This window comes from Hibiscus syriacus, unplaced genomic scaffold, assembly GCF_006381635.1.
Source record: "Hibiscus syriacus cultivar Baekdansim isolate YM2019G1 unplaced genomic scaffold, ASM638163v2 tig00112864_pilon, whole genome shotgun sequence".
Lineage (NCBI taxonomy): Eukaryota > Viridiplantae > Streptophyta > Magnoliopsida > Malvales > Malvaceae > Hibiscus > Hibiscus syriacus.
The window spans coordinates 144,031-169,769 of record NW_024063414.1 but is presented as its reverse complement, the minus strand read 5'-3'; the positions used below and the strand labels follow the sequence as shown (position 1 = coordinate 169,769).

General features: G+C 37.4%; 2 protein-coding genes across 2 annotated transcripts in view; one reads left to right on the top strand and one right to left on the bottom strand.

Moving 5' to 3' along the window:
* Positions 1–7,766: 7,766 nt before the first annotated feature.
* Positions 7,767–11,966, top strand: LOC120184354 (pantothenate kinase 1-like). The gene is made up of 10 exons (XM_039188847.1): positions 7,767–7,860; positions 8,276–8,491; positions 9,004–9,050; positions 9,341–9,457; positions 10,260–10,379; positions 10,462–10,556; positions 10,647–10,740; positions 10,929–11,060; positions 11,389–11,501; positions 11,610–11,966. The coding sequence occupies exons 1-10, from the start codon at positions 7,782–7,784 to the stop codon at positions 11,833–11,835; spliced, it is 1,239 nt and encodes a 412-aa protein (XP_039044778.1). The 5' UTR covers positions 7,767–7,781; the 3' UTR covers positions 11,836–11,966.
* A 1,903-nt stretch (positions 11,967–13,869) lies between these two features.
* Positions 13,870–25,739, bottom strand: part of LOC120184342 — a 38,335-nt gene continuing 26,465 nt past the window's right edge. Inside the window, 3 exon segments of the mRNA XM_039188840.1 lie at positions 13,870–15,414; positions 15,416–17,184; positions 19,049–19,819. Coding sequence (XP_039044771.1) covers positions 14,154–15,414; positions 15,416–17,184; positions 19,049–19,819 — 3,801 coding nt within the window. The 3' untranslated portion in view covers positions 13,870–14,153.

Genomic DNA, 25,739 nt, shown 5'->3' with positions numbered 1-25,739 from the left:
AGTTTTAAAGTAAGGAAGATTCATCCAAACGTGTCATTGACCTGGGTTTCTTGTTCGATGGTAAATATGATTTTAGTTTTAAATCAACATTTACATCGTGGGGTTGGCTTGAATTCCTTGGTGTAGAACCAACATATTACCCCAACCTAGTTAGAGTATTCTACAACAATGCTTCCTTCCAGTATGATCCTAATAAGAGTAATATAATAGGAATTAATACCCATGTCATGGGGAATGATATATATATATCTCCGGAGACTATTTCTTCGGGTATAGGTGTCGAGAATAAAGGGGATTCAGATGAAACTGACTTAGATACTACAATAAAACGGATTGATAGAAATAGCCCAATTAACCTAGATGTAGAGGCGAGAGTGTTTCACAAAATGCTGACTTGGTTTATTCGACCTTCTAGGGGAAAACATTCAACGATTCGAGACAGCGATTATTGATGGATAGCAAAGTATAGATCCAAAACGGCTCCAAACATTGCTAAACTGATATTTAAAACATTTGTATATACGGTCACAAAGGGAGCATCAATTTCAACTTCACTACCATATGGATGTGTCATCACCCATCTGTTGAAAAAGGAAGAAGTTGATTTTTCGCTTGACGCCCCTGTTCGATTAACCTGCAAGATTGACATGTTATTTATTAAAAAAGCGGGATATGATTTTGTTGAAAAAGTCGGTTGGAAGCGTGTCAAGGATGTCAGATTGGATCTAGAAAGGGAGGACAATGAAGACGACCAACCAATGGGAGACGGGGGAGGAGACGAAATGATGGAAGAAGCTGCAGAAGCTCCAAAGCTCAAGTTGGACAGGATGTCACAATTACGACAGTGATGGAGTACATGGTCAACTTTCGGGAGCATATTGATTCACTTGTGAGCGGAATGCGAGCCAATATTTCATCATTGCGCAATGAAGTCTCCATGTTGCGTAACGAATTACATCAACGACATCAAACGAGTTAGGTAATTAATTATTTATGTTTCTAAACATTTACACGTTCTGAAATGTATTTTATTTTCTTTTAACAGATGTGGACATCCAAGCGGTCAATGAAGATGACGATGATGATGATCCAAACAAATATATCGTGTCTGCAACGCCGCCTTCAAGAAAACTAGTAATTTTTTATGTCAATGGTGTCCTTGCTTACATCCCAATACATCCAGAAGGTTTCAATTCTGTTAATTTGTATCCATTATTTTAACATATAAGCGTACAACTTTAATCTCATTTTCTTCATGTTGCAGGTTTTATCCTCAGAAATGGATTATGTGAATTTATGCAATTTTGTACACAGAATTTTGTTGTTGCCATTTGGTCATCCAAGATGAGGTTAGAACTATTGAGCAATTCAAATTACTATAGCCAAAATCGTTAATATACAATTAAATGTTAACATTCAAACTTGATTACAATCTCAGGCATAACATGGACCGTGTACTTGATAAACTACGTTCGTTCTCTGACCACTTTCTATTCGTTTGGGTAAGATGATTTCATTACACTTTGCTAACTTTAATTTGTCTAAGATTCTTACATATTTATGTTCGACTGTTTGTAAACAGGATCAAATAAAGTGCAAAACAGTAGATAAGTTTACATACTGTAAAGATCTCAATGATGTTTGGAACGAGTTTACTGATTTTAATGTCTTAAATACACTGTTGGTCGATGATTCACCGCGAAAAATGATTCATAATCCGGTAAGTTACAGTTATGCCATATTTTTCTAGTTAAACAATTGTTCATAGATTGATTGATTAACAATTTATATTTTTTATTAGATAAACAATTATATATGTCCACATTCTTTCGACGCTGCTTTCCATTCGGACGACGATGCTCTAAGTATGACAAAAATTTATTCCTGATTATGCTCATTTAGTTTCTTGTTAGTAAAATTGCACCTGATTAGTTTGATTATTGAAATTATTTATATATGTCCTCAGACAAAGGTGGTACCATACGCGAGTATTTGGAAAATTTGTTGAAGGCGCCTAATGTTCCGGACTTCGTTAGCGATAACCCTTTTCCATCAGATTAATTTCGTTGTAGGTACATTATTTGAACATTGTAATCCAGAAATTTGTTGTTTATATATGTTATGGTTTGATTATATTTTTCATTCCATTCAAAAAAACTAAATCATATAACACAGTAACTGTGTCTTTTAATATGAATATTACATTATAGCATGTGACTTATACAGTAAATATTCCATTCCATGTGACCATTGTGACAACCCATCAACTCATAATTTGAGTTTGAATTTAAATATAAATTTCGGCTCCACTATAAATATTAGCCCTAAACCGAAATTCCATCCATCCAAAAAATAACTTACTCAATGGATGCATCTGGAGATAACATCAAATTCCATTGCTAAGGTAACAATGTTACTTACCTTTTTTCAAAACTTGTTGAAATATCAACACTAATTATATCAAGTGTCCATAATGTGTCCATATTTGCTTCTTTGTACACCGATACATTTGAGGATTGTTGAAATATCAACACTAATTATATCAAGTGTCCATAATGTGTTTTCTAAACAAAACAAGTTCACAAATAAGTGTCGACACATTTATATCAAGTGTCGATCCCAAAAACATCGAAACCCGTAACTATAATGTAATAGGTCACTTTACAATGTAACCGGTTTAAATTTACCGGTTTTATGAGAAAATAGGTCTACAATATGTGTCGATACTTTATTCATTTGTGTCGATACATGTTGTCCATAATGTATTTCCAAACTAAGTGCACGAACAAAGTGTCGATACATTTATAAAAAGTATCGATCCCAAAAACATTGAAATCCGTAATTATAATGTAATAGGTAAAATAACAATGTAACCGGTCTAAATATACCGGTTTATGAGAAAAGAGGTATTCATAAAGTATCGACACTTTATAAATTTGTACCGATACTTTGTGTCCATAATGTGTTTTCCAAACAAAACAAGTTCACAAATAAGTGTCGACACATTTATATTAAGTGTCGATCCCAAAAACATCAAAACCCGTAACTATAATGTAATAGGTCACTTTACAATGTAACCGGTTTAAATTTACCGGTTTTATGAGAAAATAGGTCTACAATATGTGTCGACACTTTATTCATTTGTGTCGATACATGTTGTCCAGAATATATTTCCAAACCAAGTGCACGAACAAAGTGTCGATACATTTATAAAAAGTGTCGATCCTACAAACATCGAAACACATAATTATAATGTAATCGGTAACATAACAATGTAACCGGTCTAAATATACTGGTTATTTAAAAAAAAGGTATACATAATGTATCGATACTTTATACATTTTGTCGACACTTTATGTCCATAATAAATTTTCCAAACAAGTTCACGAAAAAGTATCGATACATTTAGAAAAAGTGTCAATCCTAAAAACATCGAAACCCGTAATTATAATGTAATAGGTCACTTTACAATGTAACCGGTTTAAATTTATCGGTTTTATGAGAAAATATGTATACAGAATGTATCGACACGTTTTAAATTAGTGTCGATACTTTTGAAAATTACACTATTTTTTTCTTATATATACAAAACCCAAAACGAAAAATCCTAAAGGCAGAGAACTCTTCCACTCCGACAGCGATGACCTTCAAATGGAGCCCCAGCGTATCAACATTGAAGAAAATCGAAAGTGACCAGTAAGTATCAATGTATTCATGTAATTGTTCTTGAAATGGTAATTGGATTCAAGTGTTTAAGATCTTTTAATTCATTACAATTTTCAAATCTCTACAGTTTGACTGAATGCAAAATGATAAAGGAAACTCATAATCATGTTGACTGCATAGCCAATAAAATACCCTTTCAGGGTCCAAATGGTAAGCTACGAATGGTAAGACAAGCTTTCTTTTGAGGGTTTAGGGACTGAATCCCTACAACATAAGGAGTACATGATTGAACATTACATATAATAGTTGTATTCAGTTGTTGAAGAATTGTTTTTAATTTTATACGAATATAGTTGTATTCAGTTGTCCAAATCTCTATAGTTGTTGTACATGTTTCCTATACATAGTAGGAGTCATGTTGATACTTAGGATATATGGAGATCGTTGTCTGCATTATTCCAAATGTCTCTAACATCATGTGCGGGACTGAATGACCAGTCCATTTCATCTTCAAAAAAATCAGTTGAAGTAGGATGCGTGCTTGTATTCAAACCCAGCTTGACTTGAGGACATGTTAGTTTGTTATGTCCCTCACCGTTGCAGAACCCACATCGCCTAATTTTCTTCTCGACATTGTTCTTTGTTACTTCTTTTCGCTTGCGTTGTTTTCGTTGAGGGTCGCGAACGTTGTTTACTGCTCCGATTGACTGAATCATTCAAACCAAACGAGTTCTCAAATTCTTCTGTTAATCTTTTCATCTCATCTCTTGCGGTTTTGAAAGACGCGTCTGTCTTTGATGCAACATAGCATAACATACTTGTTGTTGCACGTAGAGAAACAAACCTTGCCATTTGCATTATTTCTGGAGGCACATTAAAATCAACAAAACTGGGTGCAGAAGCCTTCTCATCCTTAGTCCACCTAATTTGAATCAAAGACCCGGGCAAATATGTGTAATCCAAGTGCTTCAAAACGTGAAGTTGATGGCGACATGGAAGTCCAGCTGTCTCAAATTTTCTGTATGAGTAATTTAGGGTTTCCGTACGAGAATCAAAACTAATTTCAAATGTCCTATTTTTTTCTTTGTACTTTTTCAAATAAAAATATTGACATTCATCTGATAATGACTCAATATCTTCCTGAATCCGGTACAATGTCTCCCGTTGAAGTTCTTATTGGAACGCACGAAAAGATTCGCGCGTATAAATCTCAGAAGCATGACTTTCAAATTCAACCAGTTTTGTGATCAGTAAGGGCTTCGTCTGGGAACTTAAGTAATCCGCTTTCAACTCGTTCAGACGCATTCTACTAATTCCATCTTCAATTGTACGAACAACATCTGAATATGTCTTCTTATGTTTCAATGCAATTGCGAGTGAAGCATTCATAGACTCGCACCTTTGTGTTGAGCGAATATTAGCAAAGAAATGACCGGTTAGATATGCTTGTGCCCATAAGTGCCGAGTATTTCCCTTCTCAATCACCCATGGATTCTTTTCGACGTTGAACTCTGAAACAACTGAACGCCATTGAATATCAAATTCGTCGGTTGTCCACCAGGAAACCATGCATTTTGAGAATGCTGCTGCAAATTTTGGGTCACCAATGTTAGCTTGTGCATTGCGAGAAATATGCCAAGATCATAATCTGTGCTTAGTATTAGGGATAACAGATTTGATAGCCCTCTGCATTGCCCTATCCCCATCGGTGACAACTGAAATAGGCGTTTTGTTCATCATGGCTTCTAAAAAATTCTGTATCACCCACTCGAAAGATTGGGACGTCTCGTCAGCAATTATGGCAGTAGCAAACACAATTGTGTTATGGTGATGATTGGCACCTACAATATGCATAATTGGTCGACCATACAAATTATCTTTGTACGTTGTGTCGAACGCAATTACATCACCGAAGCATATGTAATCTGATCTCGATGTAGAATCCGACCAAATAAGATTATGCAACGCCCATGATTCGTCTATCGAGTATGTCACAAAAAAACCGGGATCATCATGTTTCTTATAATCAAAGTAAGCAATAAGTGCATTCACATCCCCATCGACGATTTCCTTTGCTTTGCCTCTTTGAAGTGCATTGTAGAGGTCTTTATGTGTAAATCCAACATTATGATAGCCCCCTGCCTGCTGCGTTAAATAGTTCATTACTTGTGACGTGCCAACACCGACCTCTTTCAATGTTGTCGCCTCATCGATATCAGCCTTACTTACAGCTCTATTAGAACGCATAAATGGTGTCATAGCAGGTGTGCACAATGCATGATTATGTTTCTGATAAGACTTACTTATAACCCACTGATCGTTTGTATTTGTTGCTGTAACTACAATTCTAGCCTTGCATCCTGTTCTTGTGATTGGCGTATGAGCACGTTGACGATCAACAGTATTGACTTTTGATACTCGAAACCCTTCTTTGGAACAACAAAATTCTTGTGTCTTCACATTCCCTTCCATGTCAAGCCGTGTTGTTCCCCGACGTGCACTAAACCCATGTTCCCGTGCGAATTTCTTGTAAAAGTACAAAGCTTGATCACGTGAAGAGAAGAGCTTACCAACCACTATGTCAGATTCATCAACATTATGTACTTTATTGCATTCCTCGGTTGGCTTAACATTGTCTGCATCAGTATGATCCATGGCAAAAATTTTGTTGTGCAATTTCAGTGGTCCCAACAGGAGTTGATGGAGATGTATGTAAGTAAAGGTTCATTGAACAACATGTTTCAGTGGTGCTTTCAATAGGATGTGGTATTAGTAGCGGCGGTAGTTGAAGGGTGGGTACAACATTAAATTTGCAGGACATATTCAGGTATGTACAATAACTACAGAATTCAATAACTTTAAAGTAATAGGTAAAATTACAATGTAGGTGGTAAAATTAGACTATTTTAATGACAAATGATATAATGTAATAGGTAAATTGACAATGTAACCAGTACACATATACCGTTTAATTATAAAACAGGTTAACATAAAGTATTGATACTATTAGATTTGGTGTCGATAAATATAATGTAATAGGTAAATTTCCAATGTAATCGGTAGAAATATACGGGGTTTATGAGAGAATAGGTCAACATAAAGTATCGACACTTTGTTTAGTTTGTGTCTATACATTTTTTCAAAATGAATGGCAAACGAGGTGTACGCATAAAATGTCAATACATTTTTAAAAAGTATCGATCCTCGAAACATCGAAATCGATAATTATTATGTAACAGGTAAATTTACAATGTAACCGGTTAAAATATACCGGTTAATTAACAAATAAGTCTACATTATGTATCGACACTCTTTAAATATGTGTCGATACTTTTTTTCCAAAATAAAGCACAAACGAGTTGCACGCATAAAGTGTCGATACATTTAAAATTGTATCGATCCTGAAAACATCGAAATTGATATTTATAATGTAATAGGTCAATTTATAATGTAATCGGTTTAAATTTACCGTTTTTATGAGAAAATAGGTTAATATAAACGCTATCTATTACATTATATAAGCGCTACCTAATTTGTTATTCTACTTTATAATATTTCTAGTTAAATGCATATTTTATTATATAAGCGCTACCTATTACATTATCTAAGCGCTACCTAATATATTATTGTGCTTGATAATATTTCCGGTTAAATGATATAACATAACCGATCATAATTTTAACCGATCACTTATTTAACCGACCACGTCATTTTTTAACCGTAGCACAACAGACCCATGCTAACGGCCATGGTTGAAGAAGGTCAAAGATAAGCTGTTTGACTGATAGATTCAACGAAATCATATTCATTATTGTTTTCCCACCCTTATTTTCCCAAGGAAGAGAGAGAAAATTCAACTTGGTGATTAACGCCACCAGTAGGTGGCGGAATAATAATCAAGCCAGTTTTGACAATTTAAAATTTTGATTACTACTGGGTTTTTATCATCTCACCAGCGACAATGTTCCACCAAATCCCTTGTTGTTTTCTATATATTATCTTCCAATGAGATGCCAGCTGGGTTAGATGCAGAGAGTTCCAGAGATCAAAAGCTCTTCCCCCCTTTCCCCCCCTGCTTTCTGGGTTTCTTAAGCTCGAAATTGTGAAGGATAAAAATGGATCATCTCGCCGATGCGTCTAACCAAAATTCTCAACCCCAAACTCAAATATCCCATTTGGCTCTCGACATTGGAGGTTTGTTTTCCGTCCTTTGATCCTTGAAATTTCTCGAATTTCCCTTTCTTTACCTCTTCTGGGCCAATTTGTTGCTCGATTTTAAATCTTCCCATTTACAGAGTTGAATTTCGTTGGTTTGCTTGCTGAATTGCGTTACTTTTTATGCCTTCAAACCTTCTTTGCTTCCAGTTTTCTTTCTTTCCTTGTTTTCTAATTCTTTGATAGGATTTTAGTTAACTGTCTGAAAGTTAGCTTAACGGTTATCAAGAGAGTTTGAGCTTTTGGGTCTAGTTTGAATAATTTTTTCACATGCACTGAAAAGAAAGGAGTGAAACATGTACACTAATGCCTTTACTACACATTCCATTTGGGGTATTCAACAATTTAAATTTCAGAGGAACAACTTACTACAATAATCTATGTTGGTTGACAGGTTCTTTGATCAAATTGGTGTATTTCTGTAGATATAGTGATAGTTGTAGAGATGATTATGATGATGATGAGCTAAGGTCCCAAAATGATAGCCTTTGTTCCAAGAGGGGTAATAGTCGACCTGTTCTTGAAGGAAGGCTTCATTTCGCAAAGTTCGAAACTAGCAAGATAAATGATTGCTTGGAGTTCCTTCGCTCCATGAAACTTCGGATTGGTGGTATGCTTAATTTTGTTTGTGTTTTGTTGCAATATTCATTCCTTGATTTTTCTTGAATATCATTTATTTTTGGCTGTCTTTGAGTGGCTTTCTTGAAGCGCAGCTCTTAAATTCTGAGAGGCAGTATGATTACTGACGGCAATAATGCGTAACTTAGCCACACGACCTAAATAATAGGGACTGCAAGATATTATTCAAGTTTAGACGATGATGGAGTTGCTTAGTTTAATTTTACATGCAGGCTTATTTAGCACAATGAAAGTTGTTTCCAGTTTCAGATATATTTTGTTGAGCTTGGCTTGTTCATTAGTGTGCCTTTGATAAGATAAGTGATAGGATGTTCCTAGTTGGCTACTACTTGTAATTAATTGCAATATGGAGAAGATTGTTGATGTAATCATCATTCCTTGGACTCAGTTGTCCTTAAATATCATTAATTGAATATATGCTTTTGAAGATTTTTTTTTTGATGTTGCTGAAGTTTATTTTCTTATCAACAAACGTGAATTCAGGTTTCCATGAAAGCACTGCTCCTTTGAGTGACAAGATCTTTATAAAGGTAAAACTTGAGTTTGTATTTCTCTGGTTTCAGAAGGAATTCGATTTTTCTAGATATTCTGTTTTATAATCTGATAGGAGCTACCTATTCTTAATAATTGATAAATTTTATTACTATCATGTAGGCAATGTTATTTTTTACTCCTCCCCCATCTTATTTCTGACTCTTTTTTCAATGCTGTAACTATTTACTGCTTTGAGCAACTTATTTCTCTCAGCCTGCTTGTTTTAGACACTTGTTGAATGATTTGCAGTATAAACACACCTTAAACAGCTAATATCTGTTTGCAGGCAACAGGTGGTGGTGCTTACAAATTTGCTGACCTTTTCAAAGAAAAGCTTGGTGTCAGTCTTGACAAAGAAGATGAAATGGAGTGCCTTGTGACTGGTTCTAATTTTTTGCTTAAGGTGGGGATTTTAATACTGCAAGAAGTTGTTGGTATGCTAAAATTAGTCTCTTAGTTCTCATTAGTTTTTAATCTCCGATAATCATGAAGCCAATCCTATCTGTTGTCCTGCTGAGTATATATATGTGTGTGCTAATACTTTTTCCCTTTTCCCTTTTTGGAAATTTAAGCATTCCTGTTGAACGTATTGTATTTATTTTTACTGTACGTCAAGATTATGGTATTTTTAACAGAACAGTAGAGTATAATGTAAATGGAGAATTTAACATTATGCCTCTCGTCTTTAGATAATCTATCTGTATTCGGCAGCGTATCTAACTGGTTAACTATTTACAATCTGATACAATGGTGTGCTTATGTGTGAGTGAGAATGGAAAGAAATCGACATTATGGCAGAGTTCTTTTTATCTATGAGACTATTCTAGTTGGCTTTCTTATGAGGTTTGATGCCTTATGGAGTTTTGGTGAGTTATAACAAAAGTGACTTTGAAGGCTTATTCTTCTCAGATCTCTAAATTTAGAGAATACACTCATCTTTATTTTTAAAAATGGAAAAGTTTCATTTAAATACGGAATTTTTCCTTTAATCGTAGTCATGATGTTCTCTGAAAATTAGGGCGAACCTTCCTGTAGTATCTTTTCCCGTTAGGGTTGAGGAATATTTTATCAATACAAAATATGCATGGCAGTGAAATACAGTTCTAAGATTACATATTCAGTGACATTGTTCTATGGAAATTAGCACATAGTTTCTATGTTTTTTTTTTACACTGAGTATCGATTTGCATATTGTTCTTTGATAGGCAGTCCACCAAGAAGCTTTTACATACTTGGATAGTCAGAAGGAATTTGTTCAGATTGACCCTAATGATTTATATCCTTATCTTCTTGTTAACATTGGGTCTGGTGTTAGCATGATAAAGGTATTTATTTTCATCTACATTACTTTGGTAATATTTAAAGCTTTTAATATGTATAGTTAATTGTTGTTCTTTTGGTATATAGGTGGATGGAGATGGCAAGTTTGAGCGAGTTAGTGGAACTAGCCTTGGAGGTGGCACCTTTTGGGGTTTGGGAAGACTTTTGACGAAGTGCAAGAAGTAATTATGTCTCGATTTTTCTATAGTAATCTATGATTTCCTTTAATGTTGTGTTTTATTGTATGTAAACAAATATCTTTTCTATCACAGTTTTGATGAGCTACTGGAGCTAAGTCATCAGGGAAATAATAGAGTTGTAGATATGCTTGTTGGTGATATTTATGGTGGAACCGACTATGCAAAGGTACGGTGATGTCCTTCTAACTTAGCCTATGAGAATCCCCATTCTCAATATTGATGTGTATGATAATGGGGTTTTTCATATAACAGACCTCAGTTTGATTCAACACAATAAAAGTCTGTAAATTACGATCTTTGATTTTTTGACATGTAACCAATTAAACTGCTTCACAACTGTTTTATTGATGGCAGTTTGGCCTCTCTTCAACAACAATAGCTTCCAGCTTTGGCAAGGCTATTTCTGATAATAAAGAGCTGGACGATTACCAACCTGAAGATGTCTCCCGCTCCCTTTTACGAATGATTTCAAATAATATCGGCCAGGTTGGTTTATATAATGGTTTTCTGTCTACGGAAATGTTTTTCCTAATACCAAAATGAAAATTTATATTACCATATGGATTTTGGCCTCAATGTTGATAGATATTACTCCTCATGCCAGGTCTATCCTTTTACAACCATTCCATGTATTAGTGGCTAATTTGGTGGATAAGAATTCCAGATTCCTGTTTTGCCTAATTGATGTTGTTGCAGAATTAATATTTCAGCTGTTCTCAGAATTAGTGTTAGTATCTGATGCATATCATGCTTGTGGCTTATAATTAATAATAATTTGTTGTTCTGTTGGTTCCATTTTCCTTTCTCGTCCCAGATATCTTACTTAAATGCACTTCGATTTGGCCTTAAGCGGATATTTTTTGCCGGATTTTTCATTCGGGGTCATGCCTATACTATGGACACCATATCTGTCGCTGTTAATTTCTGGTAACTATAGATGCTTTTGCATTCTAATATTTTCCCTTTTACCAATATCAGTCTTTCTCGACTTTCAGTTAAATTTCTTGTTTTCTTCCCTGAAATGCAATCTTACAGGTCCAAAGGTGAGGCTAAAGCAATGTTTCTACGGCATGAAGGTTTTCTCGGGGCGTTAGGTGCATTCATGAGCTATGAGAAGCAGTGTCTCGATGGCTTGATAGTCCATAAAATGCAGCAAAAGTTCCCCATCAGCGTATCCTCAGCCGGGGATAAGATTTACTGCTCACAGAACAGTAATTCAGATGAGAATGCCAGTATTGAGTGCACCGTATACGGAACATAGAGATACAACATACAAGATGAAGTGATGGAAGACTCTTAGGTAACCACGCAAAAAGAAAATTCCCATCTTGAAGAATGTATATTGCATAATAGATATGTTGCAGGACCTGTAATTTCAACGGAAACCGATACGAAGAACTCAAAATTAGACGAAGATTGTGTTGCTTTTCCCATCATTGTAGCTTACATGTACCATATATGTAGTTTTTTTTTAATGAAATTATTCACTTCAATCTGTTCTTCTGAATATCTAATTTTCCAACGATTTTGATTCTGTTGTGGGGAGGCATTTTGGTAACTGATCTTCGTGATTCGAGTTAACATAGCTTCATTTGGAATATCCAAATGTAACAGATCTGTTTGAAGAAGATAATCATGTAATGCAGATTTTTCATTTTTCGTTGAAGTATTCATATTCGACACTTTTCTCTGATATATATTCAAACATCATATGATATATAAGAAAATAAACATATATTTATTCATATCAGCCAAATATCTGTATCCGAGTCATGTAAGATGATACAGGTAACGGGAATATCATAACGATGATGGGCACTTTTCATATGAAATACTCTCATGCAGCAGTCAACATCCTCTTACCACTCGGCTTTGCATTTCGCCTATGAAGGTTCCATCTTTGTTTAATGCCGTGAATCTCCCCAACTCGGTGATGTTCATTAATTTCCTTAGAAAATCTAAGGTCGTCGTTTGAATTTTCAGCGTCGAAGGCACCCTTTAGTCTGGCAGCTTCGACGAGCAGATCATGGATCAGCATCTCAGTGGTTTTGCTGGTTATTCCCCTCAGATACCAAGAAATGGGCGGGGGAGGAACAATGACTGCCTGAATCAGTTGGTCCAAGCTTACCTTCGAGCCTATCCTTCCTTTACCCCCTGTACATGAACAATACTCTGCCCATGTTTTAGGTTTGAAAGGAAAGCAGGTTTCTTCATCGACGAAAACAGGCTCTACTCTCCAGTGACCTTAAAAATTTTCATGAATCTCGCTTTTACTTGCTTGAACTTCATCTGTAACATTCACAATTAGAATATAACCCACGTGCGATCTTTTTCGGTAACAACTTATGCATCGGGAATTCTGACATGATAAGATTAAGCAAAAGAAATTAAACGCTTCACTGAGTGGAGAATCAAATCTTTTAAAGTCCGAGGACACGAAGGTTGAAGTTTAATGTAACTCAGGACCACAAAAACCAAAGTCTACTTCTTAAGAGAAGGCTCAGTCCTGGATATTAACATCAAATAATCGGAAAAAGCAATCCTTACCGAGTGGTCTTCTCTGTTTTGATCCAATAGAACATGAACTGAGATGGTCCCTGACCACCAAAGGAATCTAAATACTATAGTTTTTGTTTCATTTTGTTATCCTATTCAAAACTTAACGTTAAATTTTTAAAAGATTGAAAGTTTAAATATTAAAATAAATCAAAACTGATAGTTTAAATACTAAACGAATTAAGCTTTTAACAGTGAGTACTAATATGAAATGAAAACTAAATGTGAATAATTTTTTGAAAATTTAAAAATTTAAATACTATAACAGATCAAAAACTGATGTTTAGATACTAAATGTATAATTTATCCTAAAAATAAACGTTATCGCCTGTATAAAAAAATAGTGAAATTTTATTTAACTAATGAATGAATTGTTTTTTTACCATGGCACCACATTTAAATATTGTAACATATTACGGTTTAAAAATATTATTAGAAGAGATATACAACATAACATTACTATCTAAAATATTTTTAAATACTATTATACAAGGACGGACAAAAAATTATGTCGAAGGGTACGGACTTAAGAAATTATATTAAAAAATTTAAGAGGTGCGGAGTTATAAAATTTTAGAAGTACGAAATTAAGTAATTGATAGAAAATACAAAGAAAAAAAATATAAAATACAAGAGAATTTAAAAATTTAGGAGTGCGATCACACCCCAACAACCCGTCCTGCTACAATAAATTATTATAAAACTCCATTAGGTTAAAGTAGTTTTAATAAGAGAAACCTATAAATTATAATATATTTCAAAATAAATAAAAAATATCAACTAATTAAAAAAAAAAACTTCAATGACAATGGTCAGACAAGGCATGGCCTTCAAGGGGCCTGGATTGGGATGCTTACACTAATAAAATATTAAAAACACTAACTGCAATTACAGGTTATTTATGAGGCCTATTTACAAAGCCAAGTCCCAAGTTTTCCTAGTTCTTCTGATGAGCTACTTAATATTACCAGCAAAAGAAAAAAAGAGTAACAAAATACAAAATTACATATGCAAGCCTGCAGATTATGGGTTTCCAATTGTGGTCACAAAAGGCACCAGCCTTCTATATTCCCTTCTTCTCCCCAAGGCGCAGCTATCGAGCACCCGTCCGAGGATCAGTCTGGTGTTTTGCAAGGCCACCTCTCTAGGCGGCATACTTGAGTCGGTGGAGAATGGTTGCATGACTGATGTTGAACCTACTCCAAACCCTGATCCCAAAGCATACTGCAGCGGCCCGCTTCGAGCTTTAAATGAGGTTTGAGGAGCTAGTGTCTTCTCCTCTGAGCCGTTTTCAAATGTCCCGTACTCATGTGCATGTGTACCAGTCAATGAACTACAGCTCTGCAGAAGAGCTTCTAAAACGCTTAGTGCCTCCCAACACAATGAGCTCTCCACTAGCTGGGATACAATAGCGTACATATGTGGGCTTTGAGCTGAATCCATGGGAGTGTGCTGGAGCAATGCCTTAAGGATGAGCAATATTAAACGTTGATACTCGGTTGGACCTCTCTCCAGTAGCCGCAGCAAGTGTCCAAATGCCAGAGCTGAGTGCTTAGGGAACCATTCATTGCATAACAACGGTGATACACAGGCAAGAAGATACTCAATGCTTTTGATGTCACCCCTGGAGTAAGCCATGAACACGGTAGCTAAATCATCCAATAGTTCAGCTTGACACCATATTGAGATATTGGCAGCTACAGAGCAGGCTTTCTGGTACTGTTGGTGGAGTGGTGAAGCTGAACCCAATGATGGATCTTTGCTCAGCTGTAAGCAAAGCCAGGGAAGCAATCCTGTAATGTGCATAAGTAGTCTGGTCTCATGATCCCCAAAAATGGAGTCACATGAGTGTACTGTGATCCGAGAGAGGACCTCAATTGCTACACCATGACTAACGGTGGACATCAGTCCTTTAAGTACAAGAGGCTGCACTCCTTCAAATGCGGGAAGATTGCCCTTAGATTCGATCCGCTGAAAGTCCCCAGCATCAACATTATCAAGCTCATCCCGAGGCATGCTGGAAAGGATGACATTCTCAATTGTTCTGTCCCGGAATGACAAGCGGTCAATCACACGCGAGAAAAGCTCAAGAACCTGGCAGTATATATGAATGAAATCTGTGTGCATCATTGCCACACAACCCCAAAAGAGTTGAGGGTAGAGTATCACCTTTTCAGGCTCCATGTTCTCCACCATTACTTGCAGTGTCAGTAAAATTTCCATAATGAAGCCAAGAACAGGAGGAATTGGATTTCCCAGGCATCTATGTAGGCACCGAAGGAGTAACACATGTGTCACTTGTAACACTAGGCCTCAATGCACGATAGATCTGGTGGGAACGACAAGCAAGGTGCCTTGACGTGCACTCCATAGCCCATTTGAGTGCCTCAACACCCCAAGTTTCACGAAGGTCTCCTTGGAAGAAGATTGCATCCACCATACTCTGAACAAGGGCAGAAAGAAGTGCAGCACTAGGAAGCTCCGTCCTTGTAACCGTAGGGTCCTCATTCTCCCACATCATGCTTCCTCGCTTTGACTGAACATACTTGATCAGACTAACAACCTGTTGCTTGTTCTCTCCATCACTGTTTTCTACCTCGTACAGCTCCAAGTGCCGACCAGCAAGCGAGTATAGTAGATTAACAAGCAAATGCTGGCAGTGCTCCAACACGATATCCTCAGAGCTATCCATTGAAACAAATGTGACGTGAAAGAGCAGAGGTAAGTGTTCACGGAAGTCTTCATCATTCTCATATGCAATTTCAGCAAGTAGAATCAACGCTATATCCGCATGAGTGAGTGAGTGCTGCTGGTGCCCTTGCAAAGCTGAATGAAGTTCTTTAGCATTGATACCATGCTTACCAACCCCAGAATGTAAGATATCTTCACCAGAATTTGGAGTGTCAATTAAGTAGTCTCCACTGTCACGGGAAACATGGCGGCTCCGTAAGCTTCCTGTGGAACTTCGAACACCCATTAAAGGACCTGACATGTTTACTAAAGCTGGAAGGAGCTGGCCTGATCTGCCTGCAGTTACAGGAACAATGTTCAATTCTGGAGGCACGGGACTTAGTGGACCTGAGGTACTTCGCCCTGTAACACCAGCCGTCCGCCAACTCAGGCTTCCACTGGTATTTCTCAATGGACCATCAAGTGAACCCCGGACAAGTAATGGTGACATATGTGGCTGGCTGTCTGCAACAGATGCAATCTGAGTGGCTGCAGGCCCCCGAGAGAATTCCAAAATAAAATTCCCATTGGCATCGGCCCTGTTTGTACTAGGCCCAATTGGTTCAATGTTATCTTCCAGCATCCTCTGGGACAGCTGATAAACAAGGTGATCAATTGTGCGTTGCGGGCAAATACGTGCTAGATACAGACTTACTCTCTTGGCAACTGAGAAATATGTGGCAAAAGCACCACTTATTTCAGCAGATGCATTTGAATCACAGTCCTCAATTCCTTTTGTAATCAAGAAATCTAAAACAGGACTAATGTTCCGAGGCTTGCTGGCTATTGTGCTCCAAAGTTTCTCGATTTCATCAGGAAATTGATCTGCATGCCTCCACGTCACATAATAAAGACTTTTTAGTAATCTTCCACCCCAACCTGAGTCCTTCAGTTTCCAAAAGTTCAGGTTTTCAATCCACGGAGCCATACAGGTTAACACCTGGTGCTGAGCAATTATATCAACGGCATCGAGTTGTCTCTGCATGATCTCTTCACAGAGGAGCTTGCTCAACTCAGGATGATCTTTGGCTAGTTTGCATGAGAGCTTGTACTGGAACTGTTGGTAGGAGTCAGGGAGATTACCAACAACAGCAGCTCGATAGCTACCTGAGCCTTCAGTGCCATCTTCAGCCCATTCACGGATAGAGAGTGTCTCAAGCATCCGAAGGGCATCATCACGGATTTGCCTAGATGGGTCCACTACCTTGTAGAGGATCAGGCTCAAAAGCCTCTGAATTTCACATTTTGGTATCTCTTGTCTCATGTAGACCTCAGCCAGTACACTGAAGTAACCATCGGCTATAGCAGGGTCAGAGTAATAGCACTGAAAATAATATTGTTAATTAGTTCCTCAAGAAGTGAAATGAGTAAATACAATATATGCTGGCTGGGTGTGGGACATTCAAATGTGGCGAAATTTGTCAGATTGGGAGGTTGATCAGTGGTTGCAGTTGATGGCTATGTTGAATAATATTTCTTTATCTCCATGTGAAGAAGACTGTTGGATTTGGTCAGGGAATGGAGAGGGCTGTTTTTCAGCTAAATCTTGTATCAACATTTTCTATGATCAAGATGGTAGTGAGCAGAAGAGGGTGACCTGGGAGAGGCATATTTGGGTTGGGATTGCTCCTCCACAGGTGGAGACATTTGTTTGGCAAGTTGCTCATCAGAGAATAGCGGTTAAGGAGGAACAACTGAAGAGAGGTGTGGTTGGGATAGATGACCCTCTATGTTCTTTGTGTGGTAGGGAAATGGAATCAGTTACGCATCTCTTTTTGCATTGTGAGGTAGCTTGGGGTCTGTGGTCTAAATTTTTGAATATTTGGGATTTGTCCTTTGTGATTCCAAATAACATCATGGATTTTTTGAATTTGTGGGATGATTTACTCCCGAACTCAGTGATCTGGAAGTTTATTCCAAGGGCGTTGATGTGGTCAGTATGGAAATGCAAGAACGAGATCATTTTTCAGAAAGTAAAGATGGATAGGGTGAGATTGTTTTTTATTGTTCGTTTTAGAATAGCTTCCTGGTTTGTTGCAAAGTTTAAGGAGGTGCATGTCCCGTTAGACTCACTTGTGGGTGATTTAAAACTTGCTGATTTAGTGGGAAAACAGGGAAATGGTAATCCACATTCAATCTGCTGGGTCCCTCCTCCGGATGGGTTCTTAAAGATAAATGTTGATGGAGCGATGACAAAGGGTTGGGATAAGGGAGGTATTGGCGGTCTGATTCGGGACAGCAAGGGCATGTTGATTAAATGGTTTTCAGAAAGAGTCGGGGGTGGTCCTCCTATCTTGGCAAAATTGTTGACGATTAAGAGGGGGTTATGTCTCTTGGCAGATTTCAGTTCTGTTCTGAATAAGAGGATCATTATTGAATCAGATTCAAGCAATGCTCTGAAGTGGATAAAGAATCCGGGGTTATGCACTCCTATGTTTCATTTATTGGTGAAGGATATAGTCTCTCTTATGGCAGGGAAGGATATCATTATTAGGCATATCTTGAGGGCTGCAAATTGGGAAACTGATAAATTAGCTAAAGATGGGATAGGGTGATGTTTTGGTTACTGTTTGTTTGTGTTGAAGTGTAGGAATTTGTGCTGTGTTTAGCTGTGGTTTTTAAGTTTTACGTAATTCTTGAGGATGTTAGCAGATTGTGAGGGTTTGCTTATGATGTACTAAAGTTTTCATCTATAAATTTCTAGGTACTCTTTTCCTCCTTATTTGTCCTTCATGTTACTTGTATAACATGGAGGGTGCAAAAGGGGGTTTTTAATGAGGCCTAATTTCTAAAAAAAAAAAAAAGTAAATACAATATATAGGGCTAATGTTAAAAAAGAGGATGGAGCATTCAAAAAACCTACTTCATAAGAAATATATAAGACAAGAAGCAATAATATTGAGCACACTACAAAAATTGGCAAACAAGGAAAATGACAAATGCAGAAATATGAAATAAATTTTAGAACTTTTTATTGATGATAACCATTGAAAGACAAAATCTTATCATCATCTTCCTCATTCAGTTTTTATTGCTTAGAATGTAAATCTAGCACAGCGATAATCCAACTATCACTAAATGATTGTTATAACAGGAACACAACAGAGTCGACAATCATGCATTCAATTCATAGTTGAAAATGCATCTTTATTAGGCAGGAGAAAAAGTGCCTATATCATGGAACATACCTGATCAATGCAAGCAGGAAACAAATCCAAATTTGTAATAAGAAGATTTTTCAACGCTAATTTTGCTAAGGCAACACGATGATGACCACCTTTATGCCTATCACGGCCAGTGGCTCCACGTCCTTCTCCTGTGTATTTGGAATAAGACGGAGTTCTTGGGTCAACTGGTGAATAACCATATGGGGCCTTGGGTGCAGGCTCATTGAACAAACTATTAATCCAAAATATAACCCTGCCACTCATTTTTCTTGCATTGTCGTCGAAACAAGGCCCATACAAAAGTGAAGCCATAGCAGTCATAGAGACCCAGTGGATGGCCTCAATTTGTTCACTCAATTCTCTATCAAATGAAATTTTGTCCCCAGAATCTTTTGACCTGTGTTGTGAAGTCTTATATCGTTCAACTTCACGTCGATAGTCATTAACACTATCCAGTCCCCAAGTACTTCCAGTGTCATCGCACCAGGATAAAAGAAGATCAAATAGTTTCTTCCTATGTCTAATATCAAATCGCTCTGATTTTGAATCCACAAATTCAGGGGCCAGAGATCTTAAAACTGAAGCAAGTGCATAACGGAGTGCTTGTGATTCTTGAAAGCTATCAGCCGATGCTAGTGCAATCTGTTTAGGAGTGTCCTCAATAAACTTCAAATAATGGCGACGAAATACAGGCTTCCGGCCCAAGAATCCTGGCCAGATGCTCTCAGCCACTTTGCGATAAATATTGGCAATATGCACTCGAAGATCTTCACGGCGTGTCTGTTTTTGACTCTGCATCCGAACGAATAATTTGAAACTAAGCAAGACTTACTCTTTTATTTTCATTAGGATGAAATAAAAAAATAGAGGAAAATGCTACTCTGGCGCTATGTTTGGGGATATGGATTTAAAAATTTGGATTTCATTCGTTATACTATAAAGATTGTGGTAATGAAATGCAAACAGTATGTATAAGTTGGTTTCAATTCAATAAGATTGTGTTTTTAGAAAATAGAAAAACATAAACCGAAAATTGAAAATGTTAGTAGGTATAAAAGATGAGAGAGAGAGCAAAACGTAGAGGGAGAGTCTCAAAGGAAAGTCAGTCTCCGATGAGAACTGGACGGTGTTCATCAACAATCTTAGTAGGAGGGTGTCCCGACGTTCATTAAGGGATATTTTCATAGTACATGGTTCTATTGAGAGAGTTTTCATTCCCAAAGTCATTAGGAACCCTAAATACAAATTTTCAATGTTTGCTTTTGTTCAGTTTAAGAGTGAGGATGGTTTGAAGAGGGCAGTCGAGGTCTTAAATGGTGTTCTGATAGATGGGAGGAAGATTTCAGTTGGTCCTGCAAGATATAAGGGAGCTTCTTCCTGGACTGAGGGAAGGAAGGTTGCTACAATGAAGGTCCTCAGTCAGAACATTGCTGGAACATCCTATTCCAATCAGGCGAAAGTTTTAAGCAATTGTTTTAGGGATACTAAGTCTTATAAAGAGGCTCTGTTGTCAAACAGAAGTGCAATGGGAAATAAGGCGATTTCATCCGATGATATTCATAAGGGGAAAGTGAAGAAAAATACTTTGGAAATGCATATTCCTTCTAAAAGTTCCAATTGGGTTAAAAGGTCATTAACGGGGATTATTAAGCACTCATTGCAGATTGAGTTAGTCAAGAAGGCGCTATTTAAAGAGGGTTTCGAAGTCCAAATTACTAGATGGGGACATGTGTGGAATTCTTGTGTGATTGTCTTTAATTCATCGGAAGAGATGAGGGATACTTGGCTGAAGAGGAAAGAAGAACTAGAGTTATGGTTTGATCGATTGGCCCCTTTGTTGAATGATGATGGTGTCCCAATGGCCTTTTGTTTGGTGGAACTAGTGGGGGTCCCTCTGTTATGCTGGAATGATCAGTTCTTCGAACAAATAGCAGGAAGATGGGGGATAGTTGTTGACATTCATGAAGCCACTAGGAAAAAAGAAGACCTCACAACGGCGAAAATTTTATTAAGGGTGGAAAGTTGTTTTGATGTTCCGGAGGTGATCTCTCTGGGTTCCTATGGAAGATCATTTAAAGTGTGCATCAAGGTGGGATCGGCATGCCAGTCTTCAAGTTCTTTTTTTGGCAACTCTCCGGTGGAAGTTCACGGTGAGGGACGTTGTGGAGAGGTCACTGTAGAGGAAGAATTCAAATTGATGTCAGAAAGTGGGAATGATATAGATGTTTCAGCAGAAGATTTTCGGCAAAAAGTTGACAGCTGGTTTGACAATAGAGGCTTTTCTGACTCTGGGGTAGTTGGTGGGGAAAAACAGCTCGGTAGACTTTCTATAAATAGGAATGACATTAATGGTGGACTGTCAGAAAGTCAGAGTATTGGGAATATAAAAGTTGGTGATTATGCCAGCTTAGGAATTAGAAAGTCAAAATTTTCTGATTTTGGATCACAGGCCCAATCAGTTAATGAGGGATTTTCTGGGCTTGTTGGCTCAAAAAATTTTCCAGCTGGTCCAGCAATTAATATTGACAAGTTTGGCAAAATGATCCTCAAGCACAAAAATGTTAACTCTGGAAATTCGAATGAAGAAGAGGGAAATGAGTCAGATTCAGAGAAGTGTCTTCAGGCTGAAGTTAGACAAGTTGGGCAACAGTTAATGTTGTTAGAGCCAAGTATAAATATGGCAGAAAGCTTCTCAAGGGGGAGATCGCGGTACAGAAATAAAAGATTGTTGTCTTCAAAAAGTGTCCCATTAGAGAGAAGGAAAACAAGCAGCTATAAGAGGTTTTATTCAAGGTCGACGAGCAGGAAATTCTGGCATGGGAATGTTCTGAATGTTACTCCTGAAAGAGAGGAGGATTGGACCAATAAGGAGGAGAATTTTCAGCCGCCCTCAAAAGATGTTCAACAGATAGTGGAAGTGGAGGTTGCAAGAGAGTTGTCAGAAGGTGATAGATCTAGATTCATTTCCGGCTCGGACTTTAGAAGAGCTAAAAGATGCTTGTTAAGGGAAGCTTATGAATAGGTGTCAATCTCAACAGTTTCTACTTCAGATTTTTTGATTTTAGTGGAGGAAGCCTTAGCAACTTGGGAAATCAGCAAGTTATTGGGGGTGTCCTTTAAGCAAGGGAATAAGGCTTTTCTGGATAAGATTATCAGATTGGAGAAAGCTTTGAATAAGGTTAATCAAGGTGAGCTTGATGGGGATGTAGATTGTGGACTAATTAATGATGAAGATTAATTTTATCATTGCTTCATGAAATGTGAGAGGATTGAGGAGGAAAGAAAAACAGAGGGCTATTCAGAGGTTAATTGATAAAAATCACCCACAGTTTCTTTGTTTGCAAGAAACGAAAATGGAGAAGATTCCTAGATCTATGCTTAGAAGAAAGGGGTTTAGTTATTTTAAAGGAGTCCTTGAATCTCCATCGGTTGGCTCATCAGGGGGTTTAATGAGTTGTTGGGATGATAAAGTTTTCGAATTAGAAAATCAGTCTATCTACAGAAGATTCATTGTCTTATCCGAAAAATTTCGTGTCAATAATTTCAGTTGTATCTTCATCAATGTTTATAGCCCTTCAGTAGAGGAGAAAGATAGTTTTTTTGAAGAGTTGAGCATGTTCATAAGTGGTCAGAGGGCTCCTATTTGTGTAGGGGGGACTTTAATGTTTATTTGCATGATGGAGAGAAGATCGGAAGAATTCAGAACAGGAATTCAATGAGGATATTCAATCTTTTTATGCTGCAAACAGGCTTAATTGATTTACCTTTAAATGGAGGAAGGTTTACTTGGTGCAATAATCAAGATACCCCTACACATGTTAGATTGGACCGATTTTTGGTTGATGGCCAATTTCTTGGTGCATTTCCTGATTTGGTGCAAACCTTACTGCCTAGATCTCTTTCAGACCATAATGCTATTCTACTGGAGAATGGAGGTGTTAATTGGGGTAAAAAGCCTTTTAAACTTTTTAACTATCTCATGGAAGAAATTGGGTTTGAGGATTTGGTCAGATCTTCTATTCAAGAAAGGAAGAATCAGCAGAGGAAGGCTGGAATTTATAGTATACTGAGAAATACAAAAACTGCTATCAAGAATTGGGCGGGCAGTAGGGACCAATTTCCTGGGGCTAGTATCTTAGCCTTAGAATCGAGGATCCACAGTCTAGAATTGGATATTCAACAATTGCATGATGGTGTTAACAGTGGAATGGCAGCAGAGTTAGTTTCAGCAAGAACAGAATTGTGGAGACTATATAAAATAGAGGAGCAAATATGGTTCCAAAAGTCCAGATCAAAATGGATAGAAGATGGAGATAGAAATACAAGATTTTTTCATAATTGTGCTTCGATTAGGAAGAGGAGGAATGCTTTGAATGCCTTGAATATCGGGGGTAATGTTATTCAAGAACCTTCTGTCATTAAGACCACTATTAGGGACCACTTCTTTAAGATTTTCAACGAGCATTCGACTTTAGAGGTGAAAGAGATTAGGTTGATTTTTCCTAGTATTTCAGTTGAGCAGAATCTAAGTTTAGAGAATGAATTTTCAGAGGAGGAAATCTGGGAGACTATACAATCTTGTGATAGTAATAAAGCACCGGGACCGGATGGTTTAAATATGGGCTTCTTCAAAAGATTTTGGCAGGTCCTCAAGGTTGATATTATGAAATTTTTTCATGATTTTTATTTGGGGAAAGAATGGGAACATGGGATTAATCATACCTTTATCACTCTCATTCCAAAGGTCTCTAACATTGGTGGTCTAGATGACTTTAGGCCAATTAGCCTAGTTGGTGGGTTGTATAAGATCATTTCTAAGTGTTTGTCAAGGAGATTGAGGGGTTGCATTTCAGACATCATTAGTCCAACTCAGTTTGCCTTCATACCGGGTAGACATATTCTGGACTGTTCTTTAATTGCTAATGGAGTGGATTATTGGAGAAAAAATGGACTCAAGGGCTGTGTATTCAAGGTTGATTTCAAGAAAGCTTACGACTCTGTTGAGTGGTCTATTTTATTTAAATTAATGGAGAAAATGGGATTTGGGTCCAGATGGAGGGGCTGGATTGAGCAGCGTGTAACCACAGCTTCTGTTTGTAAATGGAGTTCCTTCTGAAGAATTCCCAATGGCTAAAGGTCTTCGACAGGGTTGTTCGCTGTCTCATTTGTTGTTTAATTTAGTAGGGGAGCTTCTTAATCTATTGATTCGAAGGGCAGTGTCACAGGGTTTGTTTTCTGGAATGGTGATTGGCAGAGAACAGGGGTCTGTAAATGTGTCAGTTACAGTTTGCGGATGATCTTATTATATTTTCTGGTGTCTCGAAGATGCAAATTCAGAATGTCAAAAGGGTGCTTCAAGTTTTTCAATTGGTTTCTGGTCTACAGCTGAATTTGAAGAACAGTAAATTGTTTGGTGTGAATGTTAATGAGGAGGAACTGCTGGAATGGGCTACTTCTATTGGATGTTCAATTGGGAGATTTCCTTCTGAATATCTAGGACTTCCCCTAGGTGCTACTAGAAATTCTGCAGCTATTTGGGAACATGTCATTAATAATTTTTTTAACAAGTTATCCGGGTGGAAAGCAGCATCTCTCTCTTTAGCAGGGAGGCTAGTGTTAATTAAGGTGGTTCTATGTTCGCTTCCTACATATTATCTTTTCATATTTAAAATTCCAGCTTCTGTTCTTAAAACCCTTAACTCTATTATGTCTAATTTCCTATGGGGAGGGGGAAATGGCATTAGAAAAATTCACTGGGTTAGCTGGTCCAATGTTAGTAAGCCGAAGAGTGAAGGGGGCTTAGGAGTTTTTAATCTTAACTTGATGAATAGAGCGCTTTTGGGGAAATGGACTTGGAGGTTTGAAAATGATAGTGACTCAATTTGGAGGGAAGTTGTTTGTGCCAAATATAGACTCGATTCTTCAGTTTTAACTCTGGACAGTAAGCTTTCAGCTAAGGTATCCTGGATTTGGAGATCACTGCTAAATAATTATTTTAAAGAAGATTTCTTTGGCACTAAGTTTAGAAGCATGAGTAGTTTTCATGTTGGTGATGGTAAAAATATTCGGTTTTGGCAAGATATTTGGGCTATGGATCATTCACTTGATGTCATTTTTCCGAGATTATTTTCTATTTCCTTAAATCAGTTTGGGAAATTATCTGAATTTGGGGAGTATATCTCTTCCGTTTGGACTTGGGATGTCAAGTTCAGAAGAAATCTTCATGACTGGGAACTTGAACAATGGTCTAACTTGTTGGCTATCATTACAAAATTTTCACTCTCTTCGGAATTTCCTGATCGTGTGATCTGGAAAGGTACTGGGGATGGGGTTTTTACTGTTAGATCAGCTGTAAATCTAAGTTCATTGGAGACTTTGGGATCGGAGGAGGTCTTTTTCTGGAAGAAGATCATTTGGAGAGGTCTACTACCTCCAAGAGTAGAGTGTTTTCTTTGGCAAATCGCTCATGGGAAGCTGGCTGGTAGGACTGAACTTGTCAAAAGAGGTGTTCAAGGAATTGAAGATGTGTTGTGTCCCCTACGCAAGATGTCGGATAAGTCTCCCTCTCATTTGTTTTTCTCTTGTTCGATGATGTGGTCCCTTTGGAATAAGTTTTTAAGTTTTTGGAGGATTTGTTCTGTTTTACCAGCGGATGCTAAAAGCTTCTTTCTAGCTTGGGATGGTTTAAAGTCTAACTCTTTGATTTGGCCTT